Here is an 18,172-nt window from a genome sequence, read left to right as displayed (position 1 = left end):
TCTTCAAATGATATTCCCTCAAAATGTTTCACAACAGATTTTCTGAGAAAATTGAGTTAGTATGTGCTTGTTATTATCAATTTCGACAACGTAATTGTCTATCACGATATCTCGATATGTGATTTAATCACGATGTGATTGCATTGAAAGACAATAAACAATCATATTGAATTATTGCCCAGCCCTACGAGTAGTTTCAATCTGAAATATTCATGTGTTTAAATTAAAACCCAGCTCTGATTTCTTTAACCAGCCTAATGGTGTCAGCCAAAATGCCTAAAACGTTTAATAGAAGTCTAGAGCCTTGATCTGCTGTGCCAAGCCTCTCAATATGATGTCTACATCAGAAGTGTCTAACATGCTCGCCTTCTGCTGTAGACTGGAACGCCAGTCTGGTCTGTGTGCAAACACCACACCACGATAAACTAATGACGATGTCCATCCGACCCCAGAAAACATCTACGCTTATGTTCACAGATTTAAAAAAAAAAAAAAAACTTAACACATTTCATTATGCTGCCATGTTTACACAGTGCACATCATTAAAGATGGGCAACTAGGGACACCGCTGAAAGCAGCTCGCTGCTTCCTAATAAGAGGAATCTCCCTTTCCGACTTCTAACGCTGAGAGTGATGAATAATAAGTGTTTTGGGGGGATATTCTTCAGCAGCCCCGACTACCCCTAACCTCTGGACAAGATTCAGCGTGCTTTGCAATGTTCTCTTCCACTCATCAGTACTGAGCAAACTACCGGGTGGAAATGTTTTGTATCGTAAGCAGCGGGGACAATCATTTCCATATCACTCGGATTTTCTCCCTCTTTCTTTCTTTCTTTCCGGCGGTTTTTGTCTCTCTCTCCATCACTCTCCCCCTTTCTCTCTCGTTGCCATCTCATCAATAAAGTATCCTCCATTCATGCCAGAATATGATGGGCGTCACCATGACAACAGTATCACAGTGCTCAAGGAGTGAGAGAGCCAGGATGGGAGAATCAGAGAGAGAGGGGGGAACAAACCAGGGGGAGAGAAATAAGAGAGAGAGCATGTAGAAAGAGGAAGAGCAGAAGAAAGGATGAAAAGAAGCCTGTAGAGAAAGAAGGAAAAAAGCTGGCATGGGGGGTGGGCGAGATTCAGAGAGGCGGGAGGAAAAGAAGAACCAGGGGGAGACAGAGAGAGAAAAATAAAAGAAAGGAGAGGGACAGGAAGAGAGGGAGTGGGAGGAGACATGCAGAGAGGGAAACAGAGAGAGAGGGAAAATGCAAGCAGAAACAGGGGCAAATAAGGACCAAGGGAATGAATTTTATTTGTTACAAAAAACAAAGGAAGGAAGGGAGGGACAGAGAAGTAAAGGATATGGACTGGGATTCAATTCAATTAATAGCAGTAAGCCTGACAGCCATGTAATAATCACAAACCATCCAATCTCTCACTGACGTCAGGGAGGAGAGGAGGGGAGAGATAGAAAGAGAGAGACATGCAAACAGAACAAAAGAAAAATTAAAAGATAAAGGGGGGGGGGGGAGAAGGTGACCGATGTTTCATGGAAGACAATGTTCAGGGGTACCTGTGGTCTTCCATACCAACTGACGAGATGGCCGATGTCTGACCATCCTAGAGAAGCTGACGGCTCACTGCTAGCCTTTCGTATTACAACCACTTCCATTTTTTTTTAGAGACAAAATGTCTTTTCTACGTGAGAGAGATTGCTTCAGTGTTGGGAGTAGTTCAACAGCCAGGGCAGAGCAGTGTTCAGAGTCGAATGTCGCCATTACTAAATGTGGGAAGCTTCTGCAGAATGATTACTGAATTGTAAAAGGTCTAGAGTTGGGATTCATGGCAGCAGCACTTTCTGATTTTGTGACTAATGTATTTTACATCCTTTACTTTCCATGCATAGGGGGCTCTCTGTGTACTGTAACAAATTCAAATAGATTCATAAGATAGGCTGATATGACAACGTGTTATTTTACGAAATTCTGTAATTGAATGATTCCTAGCAAACTGTAATTAAAACTTAGAAAAAAGGATTATTTCATTTTGTGTGTGAAGAGTTTATAATACACAATTTACATCAAGATTACTGAACGTGGTTTTGCATCGATTTGCTATAATGAAGCTTTGCTTTAGTCGAGGCAGAGCAAGAGGACTAAAGTTGCCCTTGCATTAGCTAAATGGTGTCAGTTTGGCTACCAGCTGACTAACGTCCAGCCTGACACTTCTCACTGTAAAGAAGTGGTCAGATTACAGACTTACACAGGCGATCCAGATGTTTTGGTTTCACTTATACTGTAGGAGCCAAAACATCTGGATAGTCCCCTGGTGGCTGGTTGCAGTATAGGTCACAAACACCCTCCCCCCCACGTACACGTCAAATAATTGTTTTTCTCCCAAAGATGGTTTCTGTCATTTTAGGTAGTTCTGATCTCACATATGTTTGTTCAAGTGTTCATTTCTCTGATAAGTTTGTTTTTTTTATCAGTTATTTGATGCCATAAAAACAGGGTGAAACGTCATGACTGTCGTGGCTCCACCGCCCGATCAATACTGCACAGACTCTTGCTCCAAAATTACAAGATGGCAGCGCACGTATCCAGGATATTTTAGCTTAACTTTTGTACAGTAGGAGGAAGTGGAGACGTGTTGTTCGTTTTTATATATATTCTACGTTTGCATACATAAACTACGTGAGCTAGCACGGCTTGTGGGCAAACAGCAGAAGTCCACAAAGCCGTACATAATACAGCTTCTAATCAAACATACATACAGTACATACTGTCATAAATCTCTGTCACTCTCTATACCCAAGAAGTGACCCCTTTTCTCTACTGCTTATATTATTTTGGTGTGTATTTATTAAAAGATCCCCTACAGACATTATTATGTTATGTTTCCACTCCTCCCTCAAAACACACACTATGAATATGTTAATATTCATTTAAATAGTTTAACTACTGGACAAGTCTCCATCATCCGTGTAAGTGCACTGGACGTTTAAGTATCCACATCCCTCTTGTGTAAGTTGCATACTGGACCATGATTTGCTTCCCAATTTGTTATATGTAACTTAAGATTTGAGTTGAGCTCAGAGAACCCCCACTCCCCCCTCCTTCAGCAGATTAATATGAAAACAGCCTTTTAGTGTCATAGTCAAGGACAAACATCCAAGTGAAGCAACAACAAAAACAACACATATTTGAGTGGAGACCATAAACAACGCATTCTCGCTCTAAACTCGCCACATGCGGACGCTTGGTCAGGACCCCGTGTCATCACTTTTTTAATAGATGGTAGTTTGACTTCAACACGTGGTTAACGTTGTTAATTCAAACAAAACTACTTAGTTAGTTTAGGAAAAGATTGTGGTTTGGGTTAAAATAACTATGTTACCTACCTATGTTAAGTGCGTTAGGTCAAGGCGTAAGTTCAGTTCCTTTTGCCTTAATCAAAAAAAAGTCAGCGTCGACTTTTAGTTTCACACGGGACACAAACGGCAATCTCTTTGTTTCTTTGACACGTATATCCACCCCAACCTCCTCCCTATGTGGACCTCTTTCTTTACTCCCGTTATAAAGACTACTGCCACTAGGGGAGCCCTGCACATGCAAAACTAATGCTGGAGGGGTACGTGAAGCGGTGTAGTGTGACACGCAGGGCCATTGACTAAGCTGCTTTATTTGACGAGGTGGGAGCGAGAATGGGTTGCCCACCTCCTTTCTCAAACTGGCTGAACAGAGCCTTACGAGTTTGCATGCCAAAGTTTAGTCAGATTGAACTCGTTCCTCATTAAAAAAAAAAAAAAAAAAAAATGGAGAGCTCAATCTGGTGTGATTTTGTCTTTACTTGGCTGATATCTTCATGCCAACATTGCTCCCTCCACCACCCCAACCTCCTTTGTACATGTCCATGATCACGTGTGGGACATTGTGAATACATCACCAGCTGAGGTGAACAAACCTGACTTGGGTGTTAAGAGTGTGTGCGAAAGGGTTGCTGATGTGATCAAGTGGGAGACTAATTAAGACATGCACATTTGATGCTTGTCAGTTATGCGGTTTCTGCACCGTTTCGTCAGCTTTTGGTATGCAAACACCGCAGTTTCCATACACAGAAAGGAAGACCAAAAAAAAAAAAAATCATAGATGCTCATATGCAGCATATCACATACGCAGCATATCAAATGTGACAAACTTCAATGGAAAAGTGATGAAAAAATATGAGGACGGCAAGACTGGATGGCTGGATTGGCCCCTTTGATCTTTCTGGATTCTTAGGGAATTCTTTAACTGCATTATTCACACGATTGGGTTTGGGTTTGGGGGTGGGGGGTGTTCTGGGGGGGTGGAGGGGGGTGAACAGATTGCAATTTCTGTAATCCAGTCTGTCACAAATAAGAGAGAGACGAATCAATAAATACGCTACCAGTCAAAAAACGGTGATGTTAATATTTCTTTTGGCTGACGTGCCAGTCAAACATCAGCAACAGAAACTCTACAGAGATACGTGCTCATTCATTATGCTCAGAGGTGACCTCAATAAAGCCTTCTGATCTTATGCTGCCTTAAAGATTAACTGTGATCTCAACCATCGGTAGACCTGCCAACACACACACACACACACACACACACACACACACACACACACACACACAGGGAAATGATTGGTTTCCTTCAAAGCGTGGATTGTGGAGGGCACACAGGAGGTGATGAAAACACAGGAAGGATCCATACAGCAGTGGCAGATGAAACACTTACTGTAGGTATCCATCATAGCCAATCACCATGCAGCACACATACGTATGATGTCACATAGCGATGAGAGGGCCACTAGGACTGGGTCAATGGTGAAACCTTGTTATCGAGAAAGGTTGCAAATTCTAATCTACTACGCGCTTGCATAACAGCAAATTACATTAATGGTAAATAAACCGACGGCCTACATGGATACAATATCACAGTCAAGTGCTGCATATATGAACAGCTTAATTCCAATTATATAACCAGTTCAAAAACACAAATAATAAATATCCAGAACATGCCAAGGACTAACTCTATTGCCAAATAATTTTGTTACTTTAAACTCAACGAATTCACACAGAACCAGCAGCTTTTCTTCTTCACGGGACTTTAGAGAAAGAACTTATAAGGTTATCGGACAATGAGTCGGGGATGGAGAGGGCCTTGATTTGAGAGGCAGCTGGAGAGGCATCGATATCTGTGACACGGGAGGGATTGCTGGTTTCTGTAATCATTTGATGACTCAATGGATCGACCCAGTCCCGAGTGTGGAGTGGAACACAAACGGCATACTGATGGTGATTGGTACAGAAGCAAACTACTGATTGCAGCCTCGTGGCGGCTGACATTTTCATCAAATTAGCACAGCTTACCGTCATCAAAGAAAACGAAACTTTGAGATTTGTCTGCATGGGGAGAAGGAGGGAGAAAAACCAAGAGGAGAAACCAGAGAGTCAGTTCAGTCACCTTTTCAAATCAATGGGCGACCAGTATCTTTGATTTTATACTAATACACACTCTGCACACGCACACACACACACGCACGCACGCACACACACACACACATACACACACACACATACACACACACTTACTTTCTGGTTAACAGGCACGTACATAAATATCTCTGCTGAACAGAAGCTTCATTTCCGGCCTTCCTTTACCTCATGCATATTAAATATCATTTTCCAGAGAAAATCCCTCAATGTCTTGTCTTTGTTGGGCGCAGAGAGATCTTATCTTGGTTACCGTCTACAGGCTATTACCAAAAATTGGATTTTATCACTGATAGCAATTATGTGTTCAGCAAGTGCTGAGAAACCCAACGACGTCAATGAAGACATCAAAGATGAGAAAAATGACATGTCTGGCCACCATTTTACATGTGGTAAAGAGCTTGAATTAATGGTTTCAATTAGTATTCTGATCACTCGCGTAGAGCGTTACATGCAGAGAGATTTTCACAGGGAAAAGCCATGCCGCCGGTCTGGAAAAGATATATTACAACACAGAAGGCATAGTCGGTTGATTCAAAAATACACAGCACCTATTTACAGAAAATCAACATGTATGTGCAGTTTAGAAATACAAATAATAACACTCCTGCTTTAACAGATGCTCATGTATTTTTTGATTCATTAAACAAGTTGTATGGGATATCAAGGGCCTGAGGGCCAGATGTACAAACGCTTTTGCGTCCACTTCAGGTGTATTTGTTGCGCAACGTGCGCATGAAAGCATGGCGAGGTATGTACAAACAGGCCGCACTGATGTAAAAGTGCAGACTGCCTGTCGCGGGAACTGAAAATGGCAAATTGCGCTTTCCCGTGTTATGCATATGCATTCACGGGAGGGTCAAGGGGAAAGTGGGAGTTTCCCATAAAGAGATGGGAGGGGAAGCGCAAAGTGCGCCTAATTGTGTATTCCATGGTATGTACAACAACCGCCCGTGAAAGCGCGTTGGCCATGGCGCGGGTTGGCCATGGCGCTGATAATGCTACATTCGCAAATGTACGTACATCTGGCCCTGAGGGTCACGAAACTCACACACTTCAGAAATGGCTGTGTAAATGATTGCAGTTATATGTTTTCTTAAGACAGTTTTAAAAATATATGAGCATGTCTTAAAAAATAAGTCCCATGCTCACCTTTGCAGCTGTTAAAAAAAAATAAAAAAAAATCACTTTTTTCAGTTTGATTTGAGCTGGCAAAAAGTATATATAACACAGGAAGATTATGCAAATCGAGGCAAAGTGGAGAGCGGGTAGGATCGATCAAAGGTGACAGCTATTTAGGGAGAAATGATGGTACAGTCCTCACAAATAGGGCACACAATCAGCAGTGCATATAGCACCAAGCACGGTAGCTGCTAACAGGATCACAGAGGAAGAGAGGAAAATGCAATTATAAAATACATCATTACTCAAAATATTGACAATTAGTCATTCTGTGGCAGCCGCTCATCACTGTTGTAAGCACCGTCATCATCTTCAGCATCCTATGATCATTTATTGGTTTAAATGCGTGGAGTATCTTAAAGGATAAAGTAATATTTTTAATTAATAGAGGCAGGTTTGTAGACGTGGCTTAAGCCATATTATTATTGATGCATTGCATATTCAGCAATGCTGTTTCGTTATCCCTCTGCACAATGAGTGTACTGTGCTCCATCGCTGAATCCCGAGACAAAAGTGAACCAAAAAACCAGCACAAGTTGGCTTCTCTGTACAAGTTATAGCAGGACTAATTATCTCTGTGGGCTTTTCATCTTTTTCATTTTTGTAATTCTCTGTTCTTTCTGTGCCGGTTATAATCTCGCCCCGTTCTCTTTATCTCACAGCTGTACAGTATTACACTCCAAATGAGCTGGTCCACTTGCCAACCGTATCACCCAGCTGTGGCAGAGTGAACGTAGATATGGCAGAAATTAATACCTGAAGAGATATGTCACGTTGATAACATACTTACGTGCAATATGAATGTATTCCCCCAGGAAGAGCCTTTGTTCCTCCCCCGGAGATAATTTTCTCCCCCCCCCCCCCGAGCACTGACATGAGTGTTTCACGTGTGAATGTTCATGATTTGAATTCAGGGATCCAACATGTTACTCTGAAGTGAAGCAAATTTATTGCTAAACAAGATACTGAAGAGAAGGATTTCAAAACGAGGAGTGGTGCATAAATCCTTATTAAATAATTAACAATACCAAATTAAAATGTAAGGGCTCATAGGTAACCGAAATCCACAGGCTGACTGAAAAACAGACCTCTTTTGTGATGTGAATACATATTTAAATGTCTAATCGAATTTCCTCGTATCCATTAGTATATTTTCTGCTCATTCTGTAAATATGTATGTAGGTTACATAAGCGAGTGTAGATATTATTTAATAGCTACAGCCCAGTAGTGATGCTCATTTGCATGTTTCAAATTGTCGTCCTTATTTGTGGAATTGTTACATCATCCTCTGTGTGCAACTAATTATCAACTTATTCTCATCTACTTTTCTCCTGAACCTTCTGCTGCAGCTAACGCATTTCCCCAGAGTGATGACTCAAGTTTCAACTGGTTAAAAACAGCACTTTTTGCTGCACATAACAAAAGAAAATCAAGACTATATATTGTTTGGGAGAATCTTTAGTGCTATATTTTGATACAGTATGTGCAGATATTGGTTTTGTCAACCAACTATAACTATCACTCTACTCTATGGCTGTAGATTTTTATAATAAAGTATCACTGATCTACATGTTTTTCCCTTTATTTTTCTATGTTGCTTTATCAAACTTCAAAAAACAGTGAAACCCCTGAATGCTCAAATTGATTTTCAGAACATTTACAGACAGCCCAGACATGCGCTTGAAGCCTTTTCTTGTTAAGATGGCAGCCACAGAGAGAGAAAAAAGAAAAAAGTATCTTCTTTTGCGTCTGAGTGGGGTATTCTGGGTGAGAAACAGTCAAGTAGCCACAGCCACCACAGCTTGAGAGTCTCAGAGAGCCATTTGAAAAGCTAAGTGAGTGATCGATGACAGAAGTCAATTATCACCTCGCGGATCTTGTCAGAGGCGGCGGTGCAGGGTGAGCGTCACACACCACCTACCTCTGACTAACAATCAACAACTGTGGACAGCAGCCCAGCCAGAAAGAAAACACTGCAGACAGAGTATATGACAGGCAGCCCTTACACTACCATTACCTCCACATGCTCTTATAGTGGGAAGAAAACCCCTACCATTTTTCTTTTTCTACAAAATTGAACAGCCAGGCAAAATTGATGGGCTAATTATTATTATTATTTTTTTAAATTATATTTCTTTAATTCTTTGTGACATTAACCTAAAAGAATGCAAAGTCTGATTTGACAATTACTTTTGTGATGCCGTGTTCAGTACAGCTTGCAGCAGAGAGCGAGGCTTCAACAATGGCTTTATACTGTTATGTAAGAGGGCGGATTTCTCCTGCTGTAATGGGCTGAGGAAATTCGCCTTAACCAAGAGGCTTTGCTACTCAGCCTAAAGGACCTGTTCTGAAGGGACTGGGCTAAATGTGACAGGGACCTGTGGGCCGACAAAAAGGCACCAAACCTGGAAATGAATTTATGCATTAGAAGGGAGTAAGGTGTGCATAAAACTTTAAGCATATCTTACACACTTTTAGATACAATAAACCTCAGCTTTTAAAGTCCAAATAGAAAGCATAAATATATATGCATAAATGTGCAAGCAAAACTATTTTTTTAGTTAAAATGAATATCATGTTAGCCTTTGCATTCTGAAAATCCTTTTCTTTCCCTGAAATTTTTAACTGACTTAACCATTTGTAAACAAGAAAAGTGGCAACCTGCTCTACATGGCCCCATGCTGCTATGGTGAAAAGAATAAACCAAAACATCTCAAAAACCTTTTTCAACTATCTGAAAAATATTGAACTACAGTAACATTAGTGGAAGGGACACATGATTGTGTTAGATTTGATTATCAGTTGTGTTGTTCTCCGTGGCCCTGGTCAATTAAAAAGAAATTATTAATAGGATAACAGCTTGATAGTTTTCCTGGGAAAGGTCTGCACATGTAAATGGTTGCCAACAAGATTCCGCACGTGGAGCTTTGTGTCTGTTTGAAAAAGCCACAAGGCAAATGGACAGCCTCGAATTCAAACATCCCAAACTCTCCTTTGGGTCTTAAAAGCTTCTTGAACCATTCTCAAGTCTATGTGACAATGCTCCTGAGCCTGAGGTGAAGCTATTCTTCAGCTAGGTGTTGACCTGTGCAGACGTCAGAGGTTTTTTACGTCAGCTGTCAGCTGTAATGGGGTCTTGGTGTGATTGTGGTACGAGTTCTCTGTCGTATTGTGTTTTGTGTGTCTGTGATTGTATTTCCACACACTTGCTGGTTTAAACATGCACGTTGAACGCTTCCATTGCTTACCGTTGACCTCCTGCGCTCCCGCATCTGTGAAAAGCATGCTCATCACCTCCTCGAAGTTGCAGCTGGGCTCAGATGCATTGCTGTCCTGGCCCACGTGGTGCAGCATTCTCTTCAGGACGTCATCCAGGGAGGCAGCGGTCTCATCCAGCAGGATAGTGGCCCGCGCCAGGAAGCCATCCAGGTCCCGGTGGGCCCGGATCTCCTCCTCAAAGTTCATCAGCTTCACATACTGCGGAAAAGATGGAATCCTTTCAAAGTCTGAAATAGGTTTATTTGAGATTCCTGTGCTGATTATGCCAATCAGTGTAATTTTAAAAGAATTGCATTGCGCATTGTCAAAATTAATCTACCTTAGTTTCTGCAGAATTGGACCAAAGACATAATATCTTTGTATTGCTCTATTAAGTCTCCTATGTATTTCTAAGCTGAACTATTCTACTATCCCCAACATGCTGAGGCTTTTATATGGCAGTTATGTCTCTGATCTTGCATTTGGGAAATTAAGACTACAACAATTTGCCTGTTGGTCAGTATTAGCCAATGTCAATTTTAGGAGACGTTAACTTAACATTGTACAGGACAATCAAATAAGTTTAATTTCTATAAAGCCGGGCAGACACTGAACCGATTGAATCCGATTAATCTTTTAACCCTGAATTGGTTGACCCCAACTACTTTTAGAATCAGGATTCATATTTTGCAAGATCGTTTGTCGATTGATTTTGTCGCTAGTCGTTTGACGATAGCTGATTCATTTAATCAAAGATCTGGCTGTCAGACCATTGGAAGATTTCTAGCAGGTTAAATCAGGCCTAAATCGTTGAACAAATCAGAGAAGTGGGAGCAAAATCAGATGTCTGGAACAAGGCTACCAGAATCACTGATTTAAGTCCAAGATTTTAGCCTATTTCATGTGGTACAGCAGGTTGAGTGGAACTGATTCCTAAGATCCACGGGTACCACACGGGTACAGAAAAATACATTTATATCACCAAACCTTTAATTAAACAACTCAAAGATTAAGCCTACGCCACAAGTGTGAAATTGCCCTAAAGTTTCAATCTTTAAGTATCCACCCACAACACCCCTCTCAGCCAAATAGTCTTTTTTTTAATGCTTCACCCCACGTAAGCTTACCAAAACTGGACCAGCGGTGTCTGAGAATCACCTAAGAGACAGACGGATGGACAGAGAGAAGACCACGGCTCGATTGAGAGCCCAGACACCCACCAGTCTTTGATTTCATTGATCGTGTGATTGACAAAAATTCTGAAGATGAACAGATTCCCTGCTGTTCTTTTTAAAATGAAACAAGCACTGAGCAGAGTCCATGTCTAGAGCCCTTGGAGCTATTTGTGTATAGAGCTCTATAAATACATTTGATTTGTTTGTACGGTGCATCTGTCAGGTTTTGGGTTCTGTTTTGCTTCGGGTCAAGTGATTCAAAAGGTGTAAATTACAAAATAATTTGACATTATTTTTTTAAGATTTATTTCTAGTCATAGGCACCTTGCAAAATGGTGGTGTTGCGGTTCATCCATACTGTATGCTGGGTAGAGCACTGGGATAATCTTATGTCTGATAAAGAAAGTGAATAGCACACAGCTGAAGCAGAAACATGACCATATCATAATTACTTCTAAATATAGACCACTGCAAATAAATAGATCCACAACATAATTCTTGGTGGGGAAGTGAGGCTGTGACCATGTGAAACTGATTTAAAAGATAAACAGAAGGATAGAAGGAAACAAACAGAAAAAGTGTAATACAGAACGAGGAGATAAGTTAAAAAGAAGCAGGCAAGCTGTTTGCAGGAACAAAGCGCAGCAAACTGAAATCTCTGACAGGCTTGTACTGATGACGTCTAACTCTCGACAGCCCTGGTCATCAGTTTAAACTAATGCCCGCTGGGTGCTGCTTTAAACCCCTCGAACTGTGGAGTTGAGGATCTATCTCCAGTGCAGGAGACAGAAAACTTAATATTGCTCCTAGTTTTAAAGGAAATGTCTCTGTATGGTTGCTGGAATTAAACTAAATGATTTGTATGATGTTTCTGAATGTGATCTACTTAGACAATACTAATATATTAGAGCAGGTATATAGTATCATTGAACACTACACACCATCTACAAATTTCAGTCAGGCTTTCATGCTCACTTGCATTCAAAAAACTTGCATTTCTTTCATTTTTTTTTTTTTTTTTCCTTCTTTCTTTTAGCTTGAGCTGTATATATCTATATGACCCCTGACTATTAGTTCTATTTTTAACTAGTTCAAATCACAAATTTCACAGAATGCTTTCGAATGGATGTATAAGACAGATATTTCTGCAAAGGCTCAGACAGCGAGAAGCATCATCTTAGTCGTGAGTTTGAAGTTTTTGAGTCCAATTTCAATTTCGATCCACACATTAGACCTTCCACTAAAATCGTCTTTTATCATTTTAGGAATATTCCCACACTATAACTCTCTCTTTCGGGGGCAGTCTCTGAAAAGACGTCTGCATGCCTTCATCACCAGCAGGCTTGATTACTGTAATTTGCTCTTGTCTGGTGGACCCTGAATAGCTCTGAAATTCAGACATTACACCTAAAGTCCTGTCACTGAGAGCAGACTTTAAAATACTACTACTGGTTTTTCAAATCACTCAACTTACTGATTTAAAGTAGGGCTTGAGTGTCTGATATGTTAATATGGTACTCTCCTTCATTCCTTTGACACTATTTGGTTTCTATGCCAGGTCTTAGTCTCCTCCTGGGGTAGCCAGCAAGAAGAACTGAGAAAAAAATTCACATGGACTTAAGTGATAATTATACTTATAGCAGTTTAGTTTGTTTTATTGTTTTTGGGATTAATTTGACGTTTATTATTGTTTTATCACTTTTAGGGACAGGGCTTTCTCTGCTAATGCTCCCACACTCTAGAACAGTCTACCACTTCACGTCCGCTCTGCTCCATCCCTGCCCATGTTCAAAAAGCACCTCAAAACATTTCTTTTCACCAAGTCCTTTGACCCCTAACCCCCCTCCCCCCTATTTTTTCAGTGACCTTGTGTACCTTGAAAGGTGTGAAAGAAATCCAAGTTATTATTAATATTATTATTAATGCTGTATGTCTGCCATTCATTGTTGGAAATACGTTATGTAATTATTTAACAAAAGGGGCTGCAAAAAAAAGGGTTGATAAGATTACTGTGAGTAATCCCTCCTTTTCCAGCTGAACATGTAACAATCGATGAAATCCGCATGCAGTACACAGGTCTGTCCATGAATGAAGACTTTCTTGCATGATGCAGAGTGTTTGTTCAAACGGAAAGCCAATTAAGATAACAAATGGTAATCACATACCTCAGGCCGGCCATCAACTCGACAGGATCAAACAGGCAATTCCATCACAGATGGTTTGTCGAGACCCAATATGGACTTGTAATGTCCGGTATCAGCAAACAATTCTGACACCTATCAGGATACCTGTCTTTAATTAATAAGCTAAACGTCATTACAAGGTGCACCTAAATACACCATGAGTTTATGAGGGGCACCTGAACACAACATAACATTTTAAGGGGCACTGTATGCACCAGGAAGGTGCATAACTCACGGGAAGGTAAAATGTTGCCGCAACGGTGACTTCAGGGAAGCAGGAGGATTTAACAGTTGTGTTGTTTCTCTGTCATGTCCGTCTCTGGCAGTGGTCATGGTGTCTGAAAAAGTGCCGCTGCAGGCTACCGCTAAGCTAACGTTACCTTGTGTCTTTAGCTGCATGCTACCTGCTACACTGTGTCATCTGTGTGTGTTTTTTTTCTTCAGATGTGCAATAGGAAGCTTGGTTGGAGTGCGATAAAATACACAATATAAACATAGAATTGAATAGATCTGCCCCATTGTCACCGATACTTAATCGAGCCGTTTGGTTCAGTATCGGCCCGATATCAGATATTAGGTCTGTACATCCCTAATTTCAGCATGATTTAGGTATATTTTAATTGATCAGATTTGTTAAGACTGGTCCTGGCTTTACAGCAGTCTGGATACAGCAGTAGTTGTATCCAGACTGTATCATCACTGTGACATTGCCTGTGCTAAAACAAGAATCAACTCCTAGAACCATATAAGGGAGCAAACAGTCAAGATGCATGAAAAGATAAACATCAGCAGACAGCAGTTTCACACAAGATATTCATAATGACAGCAGAGCTACTCAGTTGTCAAGCATATCTTACATAAATTGGATTGGTTTTACAAACCTCAGCGTGCTTTAGAGGATGGATACCGGGTTCAGACAGATATGACAGAAAAATGCGGCCCGATCCGCACTCTAGCATGCTTCTATTGTGCACTATGGAGCTGTGGGCTATTACAGTATGTGCTGTAGGAAAACATGTAGTAGACTGGGACTCGGTATCGGACGATACTCATGACTCAGCCAAATAAATCTTGATTAGAACATCTCTAGATGTAATTAAGCCTAGCTATTACTGACTACGAAGGAGGATGCATTAGGGGTTAAAATTACGTAAATGCCAACGTTAGAGCAAATGTTTGTTTTGCTCTTGTAATTAAAATATTGGATACTGTGTGCTTTTCTATTATCTATTTAAATCTTGGATGCTAAATTTCTGAATCCAGTTTCTGAACTGTATTGATAGATGGCTGCACTTACGTATCAGCATGGGCTGAGTTCCTTGACAGCCAAAAATCACTCTTAAGTAACATTGCATTTTTTTAAATGGGTAGCTCAAATCAAGTAATCTAATGGGTTTATAGCTGTTATGTAATAACCAAATAGCATGGCTATGACGTCTATTTCCGTTGCACAATAACTGTTACTCTGCGTCTGAGAAAAAAAACGTTACTAACAACCTGAAAGCTGGTACGCTATATTTAGAATATTTTCATCGCTTTACCTTGCTGTCAAATAGCCCTTTCCGACGGCGATATGAGGCCGTTATCTAGGTTTTCTTCAGACACTAGACTCCACTGAAAAGAACAGTAATTTTACCTTGCAGAACACGGGAGTTGCTGGTCTAACGTTCCATAGCAACCGCCTCGGTTTGTGCAGGCAGCCAGCCCAGGAGGGCCTTTTTTATTGCATCTATTTAATTATTAATACAAAATGTATTGTAATTGGAATTTTACTATAACTTTTACATTGCCATACATGACGTATAATGTTTTATAAAAGCAATAGCTCACTTTAGTCGTCCTTCCGCTTTGCATCGAGCAGAACAACGCTCCTTAGCTGTGATATAATCACAACATACCAAAGACTGTCGTGAGCAACCTGATCTCACAGAATTCATAGAATAATGAACACGGCCCCTTAAAAAAAAAAAAAAACACTTCTGTGAAATGAACATGGATCGCCGAAAATTCCGTGAAATGAAGTTAAGGAAAATGTTGTGGGTGGGCTTACATTTCCATGACACGCGGGGATAACAACGGGATGGTTGGGTTTAGGAAAAGAAGAACAGGACGGTTACGGTTGGGTTTAGGAAATGTGACACACGGGACACGATCCCCGGTCTCCTGGGTGAAAGTCCTGTGTTGTTTGACCCATCCAACCCTCTAACCAACCTCCCTACGTGGATTTTCGGGCTTTCATGCTACTCGCTACCGTAGTCGTTCCTAATGCTACGTAATCTTCTCATTGACTTTACATTGGCATTGTTTTCCGTGGTGGCCACACGGAATTTTCACACATTCCGTGCCACCACCACGTTAACAGTTTGTGATCATTTCACGGAATTCTGTGAGAGCAGGCTGGTCGTGAGCTATTGCCTAAAAATATAATTGAATCAATTTTTCATGCTTACCTTTCTTGATGTGTTCAGTAACACACAACCGGAGTCGTCAGCGTCTAAGGAGTAACAAAACAAGGGGTACAATTACACATTCAAAGTGTGCCACAGTAAAACATCATCATATACTGTATGTATGCAATTAATATATTCTAGTGTACAACAATTTCACACCTATATGTGTTATATTGTTATATCTCTAACATGTGCTTTCAGCAAAATTACAACATTGGAGCAACAGGTGACAGTTGTTTAAAGGGTAACACATTGTATGACCTACTAGTGTACGTTTCAAGCACACTGAACCCAAAGAGTGTATTGCATTTCCACGTTACATTCTCACAAATAATCTCAGCTACCTGTTCAGCCACACCTAGTTTGCTGCCTCTCTATTGTAATACCTGGGTGCCAGCCAGTCTTGTATAAAGTACTTGAAAGCAATACTTGAGTAAAAGTACAAGTATTTTAGCAGAAAATGACTTTGGTCAAAGTTAAAGTCACCTTTTAGAATATTACTTGAGTAAAAGTCTTAAAGTAGTCTCTAGAAATATAAATAATTAAGTAAAGTACAGATACGTAAAAAGTCTACTTAAGTACAGTAACGAAGAATTTGTACTTTACGTCGCATTACAACCCTGGTGCCAGTCATGTAACCATTTCTAAAAATTACATTTTTATCACACATTTATAATAAAATGACAACACCTGTACAAAGTCCATGGTACAGAGATGACAGGAAATGAAGGGAGAGGGAGGGAGGGAGAGAGAGAGAGAGAGAGAGAGAGAGAGAGAGAGAGAGATGAGGAATGACTTGAAAGCGCACCCAATGACCAGCTTTTAAACAATATAGCAGCGTTTGTTTCCGAATTAAGTTAAAATGCTTAATGTTTGTTAAAGGTTCTCTAAGCGATGTGACGCGTTTTTTTAGGCTACAAATTTGTCACATACAGCAAACATCTCCTCACTATCCGCTAACTGCCTGTCCCCCGAACACAATGTAAAAAAACGCGGTCTCTGTAGACAGCCCAGGCTCCACAAACGCCAACAAAAACAAACTGCGCCAACCTGCACCACCAAACATAACAAACAGGGTTCCAGCCAATAACCGACAAGAAGGATTTGGGGCTGGGGGTTAGGGGATTAGTGCGCGGAAGGGAGGGGACGGGATGAGGAGGAGGGAGGGGCGAGCTAGCCTCGTTTTGTTTGACAATACTTCGAACGTCAACAAGATGCAACGTCACCCAACATAGCTTAGAGCACCTTTAATGTTCTGTATTTGCATTTAAAAGCATGTTCTAACCAACAGAGCATTCCTCATTGATGGTGCAAATTCTGAAATAAAGATCACAAGTAACAACCACTAAGCCAGTAAAGAAAAATAAGCCTGAGACCCTTTTTCCAAAAGTGATGAAATAATCAAGAGGCAAGTCTCTAAATGCTCTCATTGAACAGGGATTGGAAGTTCTCTGCTGATAAGGTTTTAATACACACGTCCGTGGAGCTGAGGAGAGTGCTCTGATAAAGAACAAAGGTCTGGATTTTCCCAGTGCCAAAGAAAAGGGAAAGGGAGGAAAAACCTTTTATGTTAGCAAACAATAGGGGGACAAACCGATGGAATGAGGTTTTGAACACACTTCAGTCCCTTAACTAGCAGATTCAGTACCCTGCTGACTCTCATAAAACAGTCCGCCACCGCCGTTACATAACGCAGTTATCGCCGTTTACTGTGGGGAGCACGTTATGAGGTTACCACGGGCTTTCCTCCACTGCTCCACGTGATGCACTATGTCGGCTCCGTCTGAAAATCAATCAGTGCTTTACTCCTCCCTCCGGCGACGGAAAAGCAAGAACCCCCCCCCCCTTTAACAAGCCACTAAGCCTTAGGAAAGCGTCAGGATATTATAATATCAAAACTCCAGCCACAAGTGAACATGTTGGAGTGCGAGTCTGCAGGAAAAAGGGGTTTTGATCGCCACACCAAACACCTTGCCATCATAAAACCCTGCAGGCAGTGGAGGAAGAAAGAGCCCCTACCTCAATGATGGGGCATTGGCAGGGGGCACGTGTCGTGTGCAGTGGATTTGGTTCATCAAAGCCTCCCAATCAAACAGCACACGGCTGGGCTGATCCGCTCCCAGAGGGGAGAGCGAGCTACGGCTCTAATTGCTGTCAGGCTGCAGCCGTAAGGAGATATTCATATATTCATATAAGATTACCTCGTCCCCAATGATCACCTCCTCCTACTGGCCTCTGTGTGTCTCGATGTACTGTGTGGCTTAAAGTAATCCAGGTGAATTTCAGAGTTGAGGGATTAGGTAGGTGTTAAAAAGTGACAAAGGCTTTTTTTCCTTCTTATTTCCTTACTTGATCAATGTAGCACTACAACTGTTGATTATATTCAGTCAGCCACAAGAGTTATGCAATCTCAT

At 41.1% G+C, this 18,172-nt stretch overlaps 1 protein-coding gene across 5 annotated transcripts in view; it reads right to left on the bottom strand.

Moving 5' to 3' along the window:
• Window positions 1-18,172, bottom strand: part of slc4a11 (solute carrier family 4 member 11) — a 140,498-nt gene that overhangs the window by 41,256 nt on the left and 81,070 nt on the right. For 4 of the 5 annotated variants that reach the window (XM_031280317.2, XM_031280321.2, XM_031280318.2 and 1 more), the window contains exons 4-6: window positions 15,759-15,802; window positions 9,941-10,169; window positions 5,387-5,419 (exon numbers count right to left, since the gene is read on the bottom strand). In XM_031280317.2, the coding sequence (XP_031136177.1) occupies window positions 5,387-5,419; window positions 9,941-10,169; window positions 15,759-15,802 (306 nt within the window). The remainder of the gene's footprint in view (window positions 1-5,386; window positions 5,420-9,940; window positions 10,170-15,758; window positions 15,803-18,172) is intronic. The other variant, XM_031280319.2, reaches the window with a different exon arrangement.

Source organism: Sander lucioperca, chromosome 18 (assembly GCF_008315115.2).
Source record: "Sander lucioperca isolate FBNREF2018 chromosome 18, SLUC_FBN_1.2, whole genome shotgun sequence".
NCBI lineage: Eukaryota > Metazoa > Chordata > Actinopteri > Perciformes > Percidae > Sander > Sander lucioperca.
The sequence above is the reverse complement of the archived record's forward strand: the minus strand, read 5'-3'. Positions and strand labels throughout refer to the sequence as shown.